This window comes from Scyliorhinus canicula, chromosome 16 (genome assembly GCF_902713615.1).
Source record: "Scyliorhinus canicula chromosome 16, sScyCan1.1, whole genome shotgun sequence".
NCBI classification, from domain to species: Eukaryota; Metazoa; Chordata; class Chondrichthyes; order Carcharhiniformes; family Scyliorhinidae; genus Scyliorhinus; species Scyliorhinus canicula.
Genome location: NC_052161.1, coordinates 95,764,205 through 95,783,280, shown reverse-complemented (window position 1 = coordinate 95,783,280; position 19,076 = coordinate 95,764,205). Strand labels below are relative to the sequence as shown.

At 49.1% G+C, this 19,076-nt stretch overlaps 1 protein-coding gene across 5 annotated transcripts in view; it reads right to left on the bottom strand.

Annotated features, from left to right (window-relative positions):
• Nucleotides 1-19,076, bottom strand: part of epha8 (eph receptor A8) — a 711,779-nt gene that overhangs the window by 273,106 nt on the left and 419,597 nt on the right. The window contains exon 7 of one of the 5 annotated variants that reach the window (XM_038821569.1): nucleotides 8,947-9,292. The exons of the other annotated variants lie outside the window; for them this stretch is intronic. Coding sequence (XP_038677497.1) covers nucleotides 9,197-9,292 — 96 coding nt within the window. The 3' untranslated portion in view covers nucleotides 8,947-9,196. Of the gene's footprint in view, nucleotides 1-8,946; nucleotides 9,293-19,076 lie in introns of those variants that run through there. 5 annotated transcript variants of the gene reach the window in all.

The following is a 19,076-nucleotide window of genomic DNA, read 5'->3' as shown; positions in this document are numbered from 1 at the left end:
CATCACATTCTGCATCCAACCATCCCAATTTCATGCTCCCACCAACGGTTGCCCAATATGTCAATCAGTCAATTATGGTGGCTACAATACCCACAATCCTCTGTGCTTCAGAAGCCACTCTATCCATCGTGTGGTTATACCAGAAAGTGCATACGCCAGGGCCACACATCACAACCTGGGGCCATTGTGGCCATGCTATTCCTGTGTGCCTGGTTGGAACAAAAGTGGCCCTCTCATTATTGGGGGAAGTGTTTAATTCCAGGAGGATCTAGAATAATCCAGGAGGGTTTGGCAATTCAAAATTAAAGTGCAGAAATCAGGGAAATGAAGTAAAGCTGAAATGAAAGCTATTAATGTTAAAAAGACACAGCAGGGAAGTGATGACTTCAAAGGTGGACAATTACATATTTTGGGTTGGGCTGCAACATCTAAAGAATATCCTCAGCCAAAATCTCAACCAAGGAGGAAACCAACACAATCTACAAGAACTCACAGTAATATAACTCCTTTAACATGGTAAAACATCCAAGGTGATTCCTAGGAGTGCTTTCAGTGAAATGTCACACTGACCCACCAGAGAAGCAGGTTCCAAAGAGCATCTTAAAGGAGGAAACAGGCAGAGGTACTTAAGAAGCAGAGGTGTTTAGGGAGGGAATCCCAGAGCTTTTTCTTTAAATTAATTCACGTGACGTGGGCATCGCTGGTTGCCCTTCAGAAGGTGGTGGTGAGCTGCCTTCTTGAACCGCTGCAGTCCCTGAGGTGAAGGTACACCCACCGTGCTGTTAGGAAGGGAGTTCCAGGATTTTGATCTAGCGACAGTGAAGGAAAGGCGATATATTTCCAAGTCGGGATGGTGAGTGACTTGGAGGGGAACTTCCAGGTGGTTGGTTCCCAGGTATTTACTGCACCTGTCCTTCTAGATGGTGGTGGTCATGAGTTTGGAAGGTGCTGCCGAAGGAACCTTGGTGAGTTACTGCAGTGCATCTTGTAGATGGTACACACGGCTGCCACTGTTCCTCAGTGGTGGAGGGATTGAAGAATTGTGGAAGGGGTAGCAATAAAGTGGGCTGCTTTGTCCTGGATGGTGTCAAGCTTCTGGGGTACCTTGATTATTGACTAAGCAGCTAGCCCAATAGTGAGTAATAGAAACTGGGGATGTGCAAGTGGTCTTCCTAATTATCCATCCCTTTGAATGAACAGAATGACTTTGAGATGGAATTTGAAACCCATGTACGATCCTACCTGCCAGACTTTCCTCTCCATATTGGCTCAATTGATACCTAACACATGGGCATAAAACCCTTTGGCAGCACCTTCCAAACCTGTAACGTCCAATGGGACCAGCGTCCTTGCTAGTGCTGTTGGGAAGGGTTTAAACTAATTTGGCAGGGGGTTGGGATCCTGAGAGAAGGTTCAGCAGGGGGAGATGCACAGCCAAAATTAGAAGAGACAGCAAGTGAGTTGGGAAGGCATAGATGTTATAGGCCAGTTAAGTCACAAGGGAGTTTGGCAAGATTGGATGGTATTTATTTTTAATGCAACGAGTCTGACAAAAAAGATTGAAGGCACAGATTACAACATGGGAATACATGATGAACGGCAGGACCCTGGGAAGCAGAGGATCAGGTACACCGGTGTCCAGGTACACCAGTCCCTTATCGTAGCAGGGCAGGTGGACAAAACGGTTAAGAAGGCATAAGCTATAGCTGCCTTTATTAACAAAGAAATATGAAATGAAATGAAATGAATGAAAATGAAAATCGCTTATTGTCACAAGTAGGCTTCAGTGACGTTACTGTGAAAAACCCCGAGTTGCCACATTCCGGCGCCTGTTCAGGGAGGCTGGTACGGGAATTGAACCGTGCTGCTGACCTGCTTGGTCTGCTTTAAAAGCCAGCGATTTAGCCCAGTGTGCTAAACCAGACCCTGGCTGATTATAATAGAGTTTAAGAGCAGAGTGATTACGCTAGAACTGTATAAAACGTTGGTTAGATCACAGCTAGTACTGTGCGCAGTTCTGGAACCCACATTATAGCAGGGATATGACAGCACTGGAAAGGGCGCAGAGGAGATTTACCAGGATGTTGTCTGGGCTGGAGAGCTTTCGCTATGAAGAGGATTGTTAGACTGGCGTTGTTTTCCTTGGAGCTGAGGAGACTGAGGGGAACAAGATTCAGATGTATACAATTCTGAGGGGCATAGATAGAGTTGACAGGAAGAAACTTTTCTCCTTGGTGGAGGGATTAATGTTAAGGGGGCATAGATTTATGGTAAGGGGCAGGAGGTTTATAATAATAATCATCTCTATTGTCACAAGTAGGCTTACATTAACACGGCAATGAAGTTACTGTGAAAAGCCCCTAGTCGCCACATTCCGGCGCCTGTTCGAGTGAGTACACGGAGGGAGAATTCAGAATGTCCAATCCACCTAACAGCACGTCTTTCGGGACTTGTGGGAGGAAACCGGAGCACCTAGAGGAAACCCACATAGACACTGGGAGAACATGCAGACTCTGAATAGACAGTGACCCAAGCTGGCAATCGAACCTGGGACCCTGGCGCTGTGAAGCAACAGTGCTAACCACTGTGTGACCGTGCTGCCCACGGATGGGGATGTGATGAAAAACAGTTTCACCTAGAGGGTGGTGGGAGTCTGGAACTCACTGCTCGAAAGGGTAATGGAGGCAGAGACCCTCATAACATTTGAGAAGTATTTAGATGTGCACTTGCAATGCCAAGGCCTTAAAGACCAAGTGCTGGAAAATGGGATTTGAATAGTTAGAAGAGCATTTTCTGTGCTGTGGACCTGTATGATTCTGACTCTATGACCAAGGAGGACAAGGGAAGCAGGCACATGGTAATACCACTACCTGCACGTTCCCCTCCAAACCACAAAGCATCCTGTCTTGGAAATATATTGCTGTTCCTTCACTGTCGTTGGTCAAACTCCTAGAACTCCCTCCCTAACAGCACTGTGGGTGCATCTACACCACATGGACGACAGCGGTTCAAGAAGGAAGGTCACCATCACCTTCTCAAGGACAACTAGGGATGGGCAGTAAATGCTGGCCGAGCTGGTGACGCCCACACTCCGTGAAAGAGTTTTTTAAAATGACAATCACAGAGGGATCAATTTGAAGAGGAATAAAGCAGAAAAAGCTAATAGAAATGCCAAGCACTCAGAACTAACTGCAAGGTCTGTTTATTCTCCAAAGGTTTTAAAAAAACCTTTCCCTGTTGATGTTGACGGCTTTGATGATGGCATCAGGAACTCACTCAAAGCAGTCACTCAATGTGAGCAGGCCGAATTAGTTTTTGTGAAACGCTTGCTCGAACAGGGTTCCCGTGTGGAGCTGTTAAATTCTCCCCGTGCTCCATAGCAGCTGAAGCAAGTGTTGCAGTAACATGAGGTGAGTAGGATGTCTGTTCAGTATCAATGGTGTCAGTCCACAGGCTTCAATAGAGACGGATTGCGGGCAGCTGTGTTTTTGTTCTGTCTCCAATGATTACGTGCTCTGTTTTAATGAATATTTGACCGACATTCAAAAATAAATGTAATAAAATAAATCTCCACAATAATCAGTTCCACCAAAATGAATGATGCTCAACAGATGGTGGGGAAGCTCATGCCAGCATGTGAATGCAGGTCTGGACTGCACCAAGTTGAAGAGAGCTTGATCTGAGTAAATATATTTAAACGGAATGCCCAGATAACTCTAATGGCGAGGTGGGAAATATTCTCAATTAGAACTTCTCTCTGAGGACTGTAACAAAACACAATGGGTGGATCCTCCGATTTCGGACGTCAAAATCGTGTTCAGCAATCGGCAAAGAGAATCAAAGCTCCCGATCAAATCGGGGGCGGCGCCGCATTCACGATGCTCCATGCCCTCCGAGTACGCCACGCGCCGTATCGACGGCCTCAGATCATTGCCTGAGGCCTGCCCCCCGATGCTCCGCCCACGACGGCTGGGTTCCCAACGGCGTCGGTTGCGTCTGGTCTCATCCGTCGGGAACTTGGCGTGGCGGCTGCGGACTCACTCCAGCGCCACCATAGCTGGAGGAAGGCCGATCCGTGGGCAGGGGGGACATTTAACAGGGGCTGGAGGCACTGTGGGGAGGGGTGGGGGGTGGTCCGGGGTGCGCGAGCAGGCCAACGGGGTGACTATTTTGCGGGCCGGGTCCACGAGCGGCCGCCGCCATGCAGCACGGCGTGGCCGCTGCAGGCTGCCACCATGCGCATGCACAGCCACAGACCCGGAAGCTAGAGCCGGGTGCTCAACTTTGCCGGCATGTTAGCCCCCAGCAAAACGAGTCAGTGGCCGCTTTATGCCATTTTTTCTGTCGTAAAACGCCACCGTTCCAACGCCAGCGTGGGGACATAGCCTCAAAATTGGGGAATGCAGCCCAATAGCTGAACATTGAGTCTTCTCACAGCCAGTGCTATATACTTGCACCTTACATTGCCATCTCCTTTAATTATCACAGACTGTGAGGGTTTGATTTGAAGAGGGTCCTGTTGGTGCATTCTATCATAGAGGTACAAGCTCATCACAGTAAAACAGTTTGAGGAGATTGCAGTTCAGATAAATGATTATTTCGCCTGCTAATTCCACACTTGTTTTAAATAATTATAGATACAGGCCATGGTGGGAAGCCCAACTCCCTCACATGATTGGTCAGATTGGATATTGTTATCCCACTATACGTATATATAAAAATTGACACCCCATTCTAAATGGAGAAGATGTAAGTTGAAGGATCATGCATAAATCGGGACATGGTATCTCCTGCTCTAGTTACATCTTACAGTTTTTTTTTCACCGAATTCAGTGTAGATGGAGGCCATTCAGCCCATCTGGTCTACACCAACCCTCTGAAAGAACATCCTCCCTGGCTCCATTCCCACACCCAACTTTCCTTGCACAACTCTGGACACTGTGGTTAGCACTGCTGCCTCACAGCTCCTGGGACCCAGGTACAATTCTGGCCTTGGATGACTGTCTGTGGAGTTTTCTCCCACAGTCCAACGATGGGCATGTTAGGTGGATGAGCTATGATCAATGTGGCGGATTACGGAGACAGAGTATGGGAGTGGGCCTAGTTAGGGTGCAGACTCGATGGGCCAAATGGCTTCTTTCTGTACTGTAGGGATTCTGTGGATTCTATAAGCATGCGGCATGGATTTCCTGCATTTGTTTTCCTGAGGCAGGAGACCCTGATCTCAGCCTGGATTCTCAGTCCATATTTTCATCCATCTAGTTTATAATGATTGCTGTATAGGATTATGTTTGTGGAGGAATGTGAAGTAGATTTGTGGCTTTACTGCCCAAGTGTTAAAGCAGAAGGTGAGGAAAGAAACCTCACTCATTATTGTGGTTGTTGTAATAGGCCACACGAGGTGTATGGGGTGGAAAGGAGTATCTTCCTCAGTGTCCTTGTGGATTAGGAGCATCCACGCTCGGGGCAGGGGATCTCTATTAACCTCTGTATTAAAGGTCGGATGGTAAGGCAGGAGAGGAATTAGGGAGGGATCTACCGAGTAGTCAAATATTGTTTGTACATAATACAACGTTTCTTTATTTTACATGGTGTGGACTCGGGCCCATGTGTTATTAAAGTTATTTGCACTGTATTATCCTGACGTCACTTCATGACCAGAAAAAATATCAACATCAGATGTGGTTCTGAAATATTAAAAGGGCTTTGTCGTTACCAGCAGTCGGCAGGACTCTATAATTCTCCTTCACTGTGCCCCTCCACTCTGTCAGTCTGTGTCCCCCCCCCCCCCCACACTGTGCGAAGGCTCAGTCCCTGCTCACTCTTTCAGTCTGTGTACCAACCTCCCCCCCCCCCCCCCCCCCCACTGTGCGGAGGCGCAGTCCCTGCTCACTCTGTCAGTCTGTGTCACCCCCCCTCCCCCTCACTGTGCGGAGGCGCAGTCCCTGCTCACTCTGTCAGTCTGTGTCACCTCCCCCCCTTCTGTGGGGAGGCTCAGTCCCTGCTCACTCTGTCAGTCTGTGTAGCCCCCACCCCCCCCTCACCGTGGGGAGGCTCAGTCCCTGCTCACTCTGTCAGTCTATGTAACACTCCCCCCCCCCCCCCCCCCCCCCCCACTGTGCGGAGGCTTAGTCCCTGTTCACTCTGTCAGTCTATGTAACGCTCCCCCCCCCCCCCCCCCCCCCCACTGTGCAGAGGCTCAGTCCCTGCTCACTCTGTCAGTCTGTGTCGCCACCCCCCCTCACTGTGGGGAGGTATCAGTCCCTGCGCACTCTGTCAGTCTGTGTAGCACCCCCCCCCCCCCTCACTGTGTGGAGGCTCAGTCCCTGTTCACTCTGTCAGTCTGTGTACCCCCCCCCCCCCCACCCCCTCACTGTGTGGAGGCTCAGTCCCTGCTCACTCTGTCAGTCTGTGTCACCCCCCCCCCCCCCACTGTGGGGAGGCTCAGTCCCTGCTCACTCTGTCAGTCTGTGTACCCCCCCCCCCCTCACTGTGTGGAGGTATCAGTCCCTGCTCACTCTGTCAGTCTGTGTACCCCCCCCCCCCTCACTGTGGGGAGGTATCAGTCCCTGCTCACTGTCAGTCTGTGTCACCCCCCCCCCTCACTGTGCGGAGGCTCAGTCCCTGCTCACTCTGTCAGTCTGTGTACCCCCCCCCCCCTCACTGTGGGGAGGTATCAGTCCCTGCTCACTGTCAGTCTGTGTCACCCCCCCCCCCCTCACTGTGCGGAGGCTCAGTCCCTGCTCACTCTGTCAGTCTGTGTACCCCCCCCCCCCCCCCCTCACTGTGGGGAGGTATCAGTCCCTGCTCACTCTGTCAGTCTGTGTACCCCCCCCCCCTCACTGTGGGGAGGTATCAGTCCCTGCGCACTCTGTCAGTCTGTGTAGCACCCCCCCCCCCCCTCACTGTGTGGAGGCTCAGTCCCTGTTCACTCTGTCAGTCTGTGTACCCCCCCCCCCCCACCCCCTCACTGTGTGGAGGCTCAGTCCCTGCTCACTCTGTCAGTCTGTGTACCCCCCCCCCCTCACTGTGGGGAGGTATCAGTCCCTGCTCACTGTCAGTCTGTGTCACCCCCCCCCCTCACTGTGCGGAGGCTCAGTCCCTGCTCACTCTGTCAGTCTGTGTACCCCCCCCCCCTCACTGTGGGGAGGTATCAGTCCCTGCTCACTGTCAGTCTGTGTCACCCCCCCCCCCTCACTGTGCGGAGGCTCAGTCCCTGCTCACTCTGTCAGTCTGTGTACCCCCCCCCCCCCCCCTCACTGTGGGGAGGTATCAGTCCCTGCTCACTCTGTCAGTCTGTGTACCCCCCCCCCTCACTGTGGGGAGGTATCAGTCCCTGCTCACTCTGTCAGTCTGTGTACCCCCCCCCCCCTCACTGTGTGGAGGCTCAGTCCCTGCTCACTCTGTCAGTCTGTGTCACCCCCCCCCCCCTCACTGTGCGGAGGCTCAGTCCCTGCTCACTCTGTCAGTCTGTGTACCCCCCCCCCCCCCTCACTGTGGGGAGGTATCAGTCCCTGCTCACTCTGTCAGTCTGTGTACCCCCCCCCCTCACTGTGGGGAGGTATCAGTCCCTGCTCACTCTGTCAGTCTGTGTACCCCCCCCCCCCTCCCTGTGGGGAGGTATCAGTCCCTGCTCACTCTGTCAGTCTGTGTACCCCCCCCCCCCTCACTGTGGGGAGGTATCAGTCCCTGCTCACTCTGTCAGTCTGTGTACCCCCCCCCCCTCACTGTGGGGAGGTATCAGTCCCTGCTCACTCTGTCAGTCTGTGTACCCCCCCCCCCTCACTGTGCGCGGAGGCTCAGTCCCTGCTCACTCTGTCAGTCTGTGTCACCGCCCCCCCCTCCTCATTGTGCGGGGGCTCAGTCCCTGCTCACTCTGTCAGTCTGTGTCACCGCCCCCCCCTCCTCATTGTGCGGGGGCTCAGTCCCTGCTCACTCTGTCAGTCTGTGTACCCCCCCCCCTCACTGTGGGGAGGTATCAGTCCCTGCTCACTCTGTCAGTCTGTGTCACCCCCCCCCCCCCCCCCCCCTCACTGTGCGGGGGCTCAGTCCCTATTCACTCTGTCAGTATGTGTTGCCCCCCCCCCCCCTCACTATGCGGAGGCTCAGTCCCTGCTCACTCTGTCAGTCCGTGTCACCCCCCCCCCACCCCTTACTGTGTGAAGGCTCAGTCCCTGCTCAGTCTGTCAGTCTGTGTCACCCCCCCCCCCCCCCCCTCACTGTGCGGAGGCGCAGGCCCTGCTCACTCTGTCAGTCTGTGTCACCCCCCCCCCCCTCACTGTGCGGAGGCGCAGGCCCTGCTCACTCTGTCAGTCTGTGTCACCCCCCCCCCCCCCCTTACTGTGCGAAGGCTCAGTCCCTGCTCAGTCTGTCAGTCTGTGTGTCCCCCCCCCCCCCCACCTCACTGTGGGGAGGCTCAGTCCCTGCTCACTCTGCGAGTCTGTGTCACACCCCCCCCCCCCCTCACTGTGTGGAGGTATCAGTCCCTGCTCACTCTGTCAGTCTGTGTCACCCCCTCACTGTGAGGAGGCTCAGTCCCTGCTCACTCTGTCAGTCCGTGTCACCCCCCCCCCCCACCCCCCACCCTCCTCATTGTGCGGGGGCTCAGTCCCTGCTCACTCTGTCAGTCCGTGTCACCCCCCCCCCCCCCACCCCTTACTGTGCGAAGGCTCAGTCCCTGCTCAGTCTGTCAGTCTGTGTCACCCCCCCCCCCCCCCCCCTCACTGTGCGAAGGCGCAGTCCCTGCTCACTCTGTCAGTCTGTGTCACTCCACCTCTCACTGTGCGGAGGTATCAGTCCCTGCTCACTCTGTCAGTCTGTGTATTTGAGAATTGGAACTTATCCCCTGAAGAAACTGAAGTGTTTTCACACACTCTTAATGAACAATGAGATCGAGAAAGCATCCCAGGCAACGTGTTATTTATTTTCTCTTAAAATTTACCAATATTTTTCACGGCTGTCTGTGAATAAAATTAAGATTAAATCGTGCTTTTTTTTCTAAATGTTGCTGGTGAAATGATTCTGTGTCACTCAGTGTTAGATAGGGCCTTGGCACATACTTAATGCAATCGAAATTATAAACATCTCTAATAAACGGCAGAAGTGGTTGCGCTCGACAGTCCATTACATGATGCACTGATATTGTCAGTTGTGTCACATGGGTCAACAGAAAAGGCAAATGTTCAACTAAGAGCTGTCAGCAACAATCGAGGCCAAACTGACACAAAGCCTGTGTGAATGAGTAAATAATCAGAGCGTCGGACGGCAAGGTGAGCAGGTCACGTGCGCAGTTCTGTGAGAAAGGAGAGATGGGAATTAAATGGCACAGTGGTAAGCTAAGGACTTTTCGAATGCTTTGTAACACAAGCTAATATCTCTTTCATTTTTCAGCGAAATAAAAGTTGATCCACACTTTGACAAGCAAAACTTATTCTTGGTGTAGAATTTGCTGTTCGTAGCCCAGTGAACCTGCTGCAGAGCAACATTGGTTGGTTGTAAAACAGGCCCTCCATCCATTCCTATCAATTTACCGCCTGGGTATGTTTGACTGAAATTACCCAACATGTACCCGCTGGTGTGGAAGATAGATGGCCAAATGAGCTGGTTAGGCTGATTGCCCTGTTTTGGTGTTGTAATTTCTGTTTAATTTATTCACTCAATGTGGAATAAATGAGTCAGGCTGTTGGCAGCCTCAAGCACAGTCTGTTTCAGTGCTCAATCACAATTAAAGGTGAGAACCTAAATGGCAGCAAGTTGTGTATCCAATAAGATGGAATAGTGGTGAGGGGGGTCACAGTTCAAACGCTGGGTTTGTCGCTCTGACCTAGATATTGGTCAGTTAAAGATTTAATCTGGTTCTAGGGAGCGAGGGCTCACTTTTGGCGGTGATCTGTGACCATAGAATAAAGGAAATGGGAGAAGGCCATTAAAGCCATTTGGCAGAATGCCTCATGGCCAGAACTTTCAAACAAGCACTAAGATGGAGCTTGGCTGGTGATAGGAAAGGTGCTTTGTGTCAGATCCTTCCCACACGCCCAGGATCTCACCCCTCTGCATGTTGCACAGTAGGTGGCTGTGGTGGGGAAGACAGTGGTACCAACTCCTCATGGAATGTCCCTTTGCAAACCAAGTCTGGAGAGGGATGAGGTGATTTTTGTCGAGGTTCATCCCGAGCAGTTATGTGATGCAGGATTCTGTGTTCTCCGGATTGTTCCCAGGGACGCACACTGGGACAAACATCAACTATAACTGGAGGATCATCAACTCGGTGAAAGACATGCTTTGGTCTGCTCGAACCCTGTTGGACTTCCAGTGCACAGAGCTGTCCCCAACCGTATCGCAGGATACAGAACCATAGAATTCTAATTCTATGGAGCATAGCACCATACAATTCCTACAGTGCGGAAGGAGGAAATTCAGCCCATTGAGTCTGCACCGACCCTCTGAAACAGCATCCTACTTAGGCTCACTTCTCCATGCTATCCCTTTAACACCACATAGCCTGGACACCAAGGGTTAATTCTATAATCACAGATCCAATCCACTTTGCCTGCACATCTTTGGACTGTGGAAGCCAACCATAGTACCCCGAGGAAGCCCATGCAGACATGCAGGGGAGAACTTGCAAACTCCACACAGACAGTCACCCAAGGTCGGAATTGAATCCGGGTCCCTGGCATTGTGAGGCAGGAGTGCTAACCACTGCACCACCATGCCACCATTTAGGACTGAGATAACATCTTCACTCAGAGGGTGGTGAATCTGTGGAATTGTCTATCGCAGAGGGTTGTGGAGGCCAAGTCACTGAATATATTTAAGAAGGAAAAGAAGGAATTAGATTTTTAGACACTAAAAGCATCAAGGGCTATGGGGGAGTATTGCATTGAGATACAGGATCAGCCATAATCATACTGAATGGTGGAGAAGTGCACAGGGCTGAATGGCCTATTATGTTCTCAGGTTCTCTGAGTGTTGCAGGCTGACACATTCCAAAGTCAAAGACTACATACTGAGGGGTGCAGTAAAACTTGGGGCAGCCCCGCAGAGAGGCAATGGGGAAAGTTTGCTGTCGAAAATCTTTCAGCCATAGTGCATCGAGTGGCTGGAAATTTTATAGAACCGTCTTGGGGTGAAAATGTCTTGTTTCACAATCATAATGAAGTATCTTAGAGCAGAACATTATCTATGTAGATAATTTTTTTTAAAAATTGCACTTTCTGCAATGATCATTTTGAAATGTTTGCAATGTTTGTTTTATCATATTGAAGCACCTCAGAGTGCAACATGATCTATGCAGAAAACATGAATATTATTGGACTTTCTGTGATATCCATTTTGTCATGTTCTTCCAGATATTTGACGAATGAAGAATATAGAATAGTGTAGGATCATCAGAAATAGGAAGAGGCGACCATTCAGCCCCTCTAGCCTGCTCCACCATTCAATACGGTTGACTTGTTCTACCTCAACTCCACTTTCCCGCCAGCTCCCCATAGCCCTCGTTTTCCCCAAGAGACCCAGGATCTGCCTATCCCAGCCTTATATATACTCAATAGTGTAGTGTCCACAACCTTCTGGGATGAACAATGCCAAAATTTCACAGCTCTCTGAATGAAAAAAATGTTTCCTGATTTCAGATGTAAATAATTGACCACTAAGAGTGTGTCCCATGTTCTGGAGCCTACTGCCGAGGAAACAATCTCTCAGTATCTACCCTGGAATGGGGAGTCTACCCTGTCTAGCCCCTACAGAATCTTCCATGTTTCATAGAATCCCTACAGTGCCGAAGAAGGAGGCCATTCGGCCCATTGAGTCTGCATGGCTCTCTGAATGAACACCCTATCCAGGCCCACTCCCCATTCCCATCCTGTAACCCCACCTAACCTTTGGACACTAAGGGGTAATTTAGCGTGGTCAATCCACCTAACTTACACATCTTTGGACTGTGGGAGGAAATCGGAGCACCTGGAGGAAACCCACACAGACACAGGGAGAATGTGCAAACTCCAAATTTACCGAATGTTGGACTCGAACCTGGCGCTGTGAGGCAGCAGCGGTAACCACTGTGCCACCCACTGCAATCAATGAGATTGCCTCTCATTCATCCAAACCCCAGAATGTACAGGTCCAACTTACGTGGCCTTTCAGCATGGGGCAACTCAGAAACCAATTGGTTCTCATAGCAGATACCAATCTGGTGACCGTTCACCGTATCACCCCCAAAGCAAGTGTACCTTTCCTTAACTACGGAGACCAAAACTGCACACAGTATTGTTATCTCATGAAAGTCCTATACAGTTGTAACACGTCTTACTTATTCTTATGCTCCAAATGCCTTGTAATAAAGGCAACATAGTATTTTCCTCCCACATTGTGTTCTTGACCATGTGTGTTCAAGTACATGCTGCTCTTTCTGAACATCAACATTGAGAAATTTCACAGCTTTCGGAAACAATTCTGTGTTTCTATTCTCACTGCCAAAATAAATAACCTCAATTGACCCTGCATTATATTCCACCTGGTTGACCATTAACTTAACCTGTCCACAACTCTTAGTAACCACTTTGTGTCTTCCTCACGGGGAGGATGTGCAAACTCCACACAGGCAGCCACCTAGCTTTACTGAAGAAGTCATAATGATTCAAAACGTTAGCTTTACTTTCTCTCCACAGACGCTGCCAGACCTGCTGCCTTTTCCAGCATTTTCTCATCTTATTTCAAATTTCCAGCATCTGCAGTATTTTGTCTTTGTATTAATTACTTTAGCTACTGTTTTTAGATACCTCCAAGAACGGTAGTATTGTGGATAGCACAATGGCTTCACAGCTCCAGGGTCCCAGGTTCGATTCCGGCTTGGGTCACTGTCTGTGCAGAGTCTACACATCCTCCCCGTGTGTGCGTGGGTTTCTTCCGGGTGCTCCGGTTTCCTCCCACAGTCCAAAGATGTGCAGGTTAGGTGGATTGACCATGATAAATTGCCCTTGGTGTCCAAAATTGCCCTTAGTGTTGGGTGGGGTTACTAGGTTATTGGGATAGGGGGAGGTATTGACCTTGGGTAGGGTGCTCTTTCCAAGAGCCGGTGCTGACTCGATGGGCCGAATGGCCTCCTTCTGCATTGTAAATTCACAATCTGTTGTTACACTTCCACCTCATTAATCTCATTTTTTTTTTAAATCATCTTTTTGGTCATCCTTTGCTGATTTCAAAAGCTCGCGCAATTCTCAGGCTTAAAACTATTCCACGAAACATAATAAACTTCTGCTTTTAATCAAACAATACCCAGAACTTCCTTCGTAAGCCACAAATCTGTCTTTATTTATTTTTAATGGAATATATATTAGTAATATATGTATAATGAACATGTTCAAGCCTTGCATCTTTGTTGAATTACCCAGGAGCTGGGGAGCCTACAGTTCCCCGTTGCTTCTCCACAGCAATGCCTCAGCCAATGAGAACTGACTTGCCAACAAATCAGCACCCTTTTCTCCTATATTATACATTGTTTGATTGTTTGATATTTGGCATTTTTGTGTTTGTCTTGATAAGAGCAAGATGAAAAACTTCAGCAACATGTCTCTTCAGCAATTGTCAATTGAGGTTATTTATTCAAACATATTTGTTAAACATTATGAATTGTTTCTTTAAATATTTCCCACTATTTATTTACCACCGTACACGCTGGTCTATTTACCCAATGAACCTTAGCTAGCTTTTCTCTCACACCCATGTCATTGGCTTTAAGTTTAGGATTTTTATTTGGGACTGGAATATTTTGCTCTCAAACCTAACATACAATTCGAATGTATTATTATCACTTTTCTCAGGGGATCGTTTACTTTGAAATTAGCAAATTAAACCTGCCGCATTACACAGTACAAGGTCTAAAATAGCTTTGTCCATAGTTGGTTTCACAACATATTACTTCCAGAAACTGCCACAGAAGTATTCTACAAATTCATTTTCCAGATTACCTGTACAAAATTGAATGATTCGGTCTACACGAAGGTTTAAACACTCCACTTTGTTACAAACTCCAATTATTCTTGCTTAATGCTATGTCCAACAGTGTAACTATTGTTATGGAGCCTATAAATTACTCCCACCACTGTTTTATAACCCTTCCTAATCTTCGGCCATATTAAATGCAACAGATACATAGGGCAAGTAGTGTTAATTACTGCCTGTTCATATTCCAATATGGCAAGGTTAATCTCCAATAAAAGTTAGAGGAGCGATGATACATGGATTGACTTTACAGATATTACTTGTGAATCTCGACATAATTTAGTCTTGCTTAATAAATTTCCTCATTGAAGGTGAATGGTAGTTTGGGACAGTTAACGTGTGGACTCTTAGCAAGATGGGCGAGAACCCTGATTGAATATTATTTTAGATAAAACAGGATAGTTGAAACATCCTGGGTGGGAATCTCCGTTACATGTGCCGATATCGTAATCGGCGATCGGGCGGAGAATCGATTCCGATGCTGGAATCGGGCTGGCGCCGGTTTGATGCCAGTTTGCGAGTCCCCGTCCCCTCAGAAATGGCATCATCGTGCCGCGCCCAGTTGCATTGCCGTTGGCGCCTCATCGGTCTACCCACTCGCGATGCTCCGTCCCCGATGGGCCGGAGTCTCGATGACGTGGGACATGTGTCCTCATAGAAAATGTGAACCCGGCACGGTGGCTGCGGACTGTGTCCAGCGCCGAAAAACTCAGCCAGGATCCGTGCCGTTTCCCCGGGGGGGTGTCTTCAGCGAGGGCTGGGGGGACTGGTTGGGGGTGGACAAGGGATGGGCTGTGGGGTCGCAGTTGGGGTCAGGTCAGCGCATGGCCGGGGCCATGTTGCATGGCGTGACCGCTGCAGGTTGTCAGCCACCTGCATGCGCGGCCCTGGACCCAGCCAGCCATTCTCCGGCCGTTTTCGGCACAGGAGGCGGGGGTTTTGGTCGGACCTGTTGCTAGCCTCTCACCGGTACCGAAATTGGTGAGGGTGTTTGCCGATTCTTTGCGCTTCGTCCTCCCGCGGATTCTCCGTTTGAGCCGGCACTTAGCCGCAGGAATTGAGAATCCCGCCCCCTGTGTTTTTATATGTAGTCTTTCGAAAGGCTCTGCCTTCTCAACCTTGCCCCTCGCCTGAGGTGTGGTGACCCTCAGGTCAAATCACCACCAGTCAGCTCTGCCCCTCAAAGGGGAAAACAGCGTGCGGTCATCTGGGATCGTAATGACTTTACTTTAGAGATATGTTCCCAGCAGTAAGATAATGGATCGAAGGATGTATAAACCTACTCATTTGTTTGGGTAAAGATACTTCACAGGGTGATAATGAGTTATTCAGACCAGAAGGTCTGAGGTTTAATTTCTGGGATCCTGATTAAAAGTGTTTTGACTCAGTTGCCCCATTGTCAGATCTTCAGGGGTTGGGAGAGTCAGGGTTGAATATCAGAGGCAGAGGAAGAGACAACATTGGGTCTCTGCGCTCTTTGTATGCTCCTCACCTAAATATTTTAAACTCAAGTGCGACATTTTCTTCAGCATAAAAAGAATATGGGGCTGGATTCTCCCAAAATGAGACTAGGTCCCCCATGCTGACGTGAAAATGGTGGAGTTTTACTCCAGAAATTCCTTACAAAAAGTTGACCGAACTTAGATGTTTCTCGTTAGTGTAGCTGTTCCTCGTTAGTGTAGCTGTTCCTCGTTAGTGTAGTGGTTAGTAGCCCCGTCTGTCACGCGGGAGACCGGGGTTCAATTCCCCGACGGGGAGAAGTTTCTTTCTGGGGCTGGTTTAGCACACTGGGCTAAATCTCTGGCTTTTAAAGCACACCAAGCAGGCCAGCAGCACGGTTCAATTCCCATACCAGCCTCCCTGAACAGGCGCCGGAATGTGGCGACTAGGGGCTTTTCACAGTAACTTCGCTGAAGCCTACTTGTGACAATAAGCGATTTTCATTTCATTTTATTTCAATGCCCTGCAGGGGGCTAGCAGAGACCCGGAGGAAATCTTGCAGCTTTAGCTGCGGATATGGCCCCCCGCACGTCTAGTTCGGAGTCTGCGCATGCGCACGGCGGTGGCCTCCAGCGGCCGTGCCAAGCTCCGTGGCGGACACGGACCACGGAGCCACACCAAGAAATGAGACCCTCCCCAATCAGTTGCGCGCCCGAGCATCTAACCGCGCGGATCTAATCCCCGGCAGCCTATAAAAGCCCCCGGCCTCCAATTTCCCCTCCTCCCCTCCCCCGCCCAGGGCGGCCGTGGACTGAGTCCGCAGCCGCCACGCCAGCATCCCGACGGCAATAGGTGGTTAGTTCCATGCCGTCGGGAACTCGACTGGTCGGAAGCGGAGGTTTGCTGGGCGGGCCTCTGGCAATAGGTCCCTGGCTACGCGGCGTACTCCGCGGTGACGCCGATTTGCGGGGCCCGGGGAATCGCCGGACCAGCGCCGGCCCCGATTACATCGTGAAAGTGGATTCTCCGCCCCACTGAAGTGTTGGATGGTGTAGACTTGCGAGATTAATATATACCACCAACACTGAGGAAGGTTCAACTCTATTTTATTAACTAACTATGAACTAATCGGCATACGAGAACTGTGGGTTTAAACGATGCTAGTTTAACTAGAGACCTAAGCCTGTTCGAACCAGTTGAATCTCTCAGCACGTGGTGTGAGTCTGTGCTAAACTTGATGAGCTCTTGTTCTACTGAGAGGCAGCACCCAGAATGAACGGGAACCATGGTGCCCTCTGCCATTATATTGTGTGTATTCTAACTGGTGATTGGCTGCGGTGTTTGTGCATGTTGATTGGTCCCAGTGTATGTCCATCAGCGTGTGTCTGCACCATGATATACTGGTGTATATTATGACACCCACGCTGGCCAAGGTTTCGGCGCGGGGCTGCGGAAAATCCAGCCCATGATCTTTCAGACTGGTCCATCTTTGCCATCCTATTCAAACTGATGGGGGCCACCCTAGGTTTGAGAAGGTCTTACAAAGCATCTCTTATTTGGTCGCAAAAAAAAGTTCCCCATGATTGAGATCTCCAAATTATTCTTAGAATCCCTACAGTGCAGAAGGAGGCCATTCAGCGCATCAGATCTGCACCTACCCTCTGAAAGAGCACCCGACCTGGCCCATTACCCCACCCTCTCCCCGTAATCCCACCTAATCTATAAATCAATTTTACCATGGCCAATCCATCTAACCAGGAAGAAACCAGAGCACTCAGAGGAAACCCACACAAACATGGGGAGAACGTGCAAACTCCACACAGGCAGTCACTCAAGGTAAGAATCGATCCCGGGTCCCTGGTGCTGTGAGGTAGCAGTGCTAACCACTGTGCCACCCCAAATGCTCTCTTTATATCAACAGGGAAACCTAATGCTTCAAAGCAGCCATGTTTGTGAACCAGAACTAGACCACGGATCTAGTTCCAGAATCTAGTGCGTCACTGATTAGTTGCTGCAATGGACCCTGCATCTGAATCATGTTATTTTACTTCCTAGAGTTGGTAATTGATGCTTTGACAGTCAGAAGGAAAAAAAACTGTTAATTATGACTGACCAGATGGATTGAAGTCTGATTTCATTGTTGCAGCTTTAAGTGTCGGACTGAGAGGATCCATGAGCTGAAGTTAAGGTTCCATACGTTTCCTAGGCTATATTTGTGTACCAGGTTTAACAACTCATTTTAACATGTAGCAAGGAGCTGTCACAGCGAAATGGATTTTGATAGCTATTTTACATTTTGCGTTTTTCAACAAACCTTTACCGTAGCTTGACAGAATCAAGGAGAAACATGAAAAAGGGCTCTTCACAGCAGAATATAAAAAACCTCAGCTATTCCAGCTTTGCTAACGATGTTGTTTGACGTGCTCGCAATCTCACTAGGGTCACTGGGGAGACGTAATCCCCTGGAACAGGTAGGAGAAGGGGAGGGAGAAGGTTGAATTCTTTTTAAAATCTGAAATCTGATCTCAAGCCACTGTGAATGTGCCTATTTCTGGTTTAACTGAGATGGGTGAGCTCAGAGAAGTGAGCTGGCCTCAAGAGGCGGCTGATGATTTATTTTGATTGTGAGGATGGATTTTGCACATCCCAGGAAAACCAGAAGCTAAAGGGAGACAGAAGTTCTGTCATGGCTGTGTCCCTTTAAATAATGTTTATGTCTTATCACATGGCTTCAGTGATGTAATTGTATGGGTGGAGCTGGCCTGTGGCTCTGGGAATTGGCTTTACTTTCGCTTTGGTTTGGGGCTTGTTTTGTGGCTCTGAGGTTTTGCTTTTGTTTTCACATTTGGCTGCTGTACTCAGAAAGAGAAGCATCTTGGCCTGTCTCTCTATCTTCATTTTAAAAGCTGCTTCCAGATTATTGGACAACTTAAAATAAATAACTGCTTTCTGGAAGGAATTCACACCTGCTGTTTTGGATAGGAAACAAGAGTATCCATACCAGGTCTTGAGTGTTGTCTGATGGGCCACACCTTTGAAAAGGGAGTACTGGTTTATGGGATCTTGTTATTAAATTGGAACAGTTAAAGGGGGGATTTATTAAGGGTTATACATAGATTACTGTAGCTGTGTGGGGTATTTATTTTTGTAGTTGATAAAAATGCTTACTGTGTGTGTTTATAAAAATGTTAACTAAATTTGTAGAATAAAGCTTGTTTTTGATTAAAAGTGCTTAAGAACTCTGTTGAATAACACTTGAAAGGCAGGCTCTGTGCACATCGTAACCAAAATCGCTAAACAGTTGTTGGTCAGGTGAACTCCATGATATACTTTGGGGTTTTCTAAACCCTGGCCCATAACATTTCGATCAAGCAACTAAGCATTTTCCAGCACTGCCTGTGGGCCAAGAGAAACCATTGTGCTTTTCTCCAACCCCCTCCCCAAGATCCACTGACCACCCCAACTTCAATTTCAATGCCAAACTGTTATGCAATTTGCCCAGCAAGCGCAAATGTTAATCATCTGCCTCTCTATTCATTCTTTAGAGATTAGAGCATTGGAGCGAATTTAAAGAACAGAAACACACAAGCTCACACATAGAAATGTTTGTGCTCCTCTTGAGCTTCTTCCTA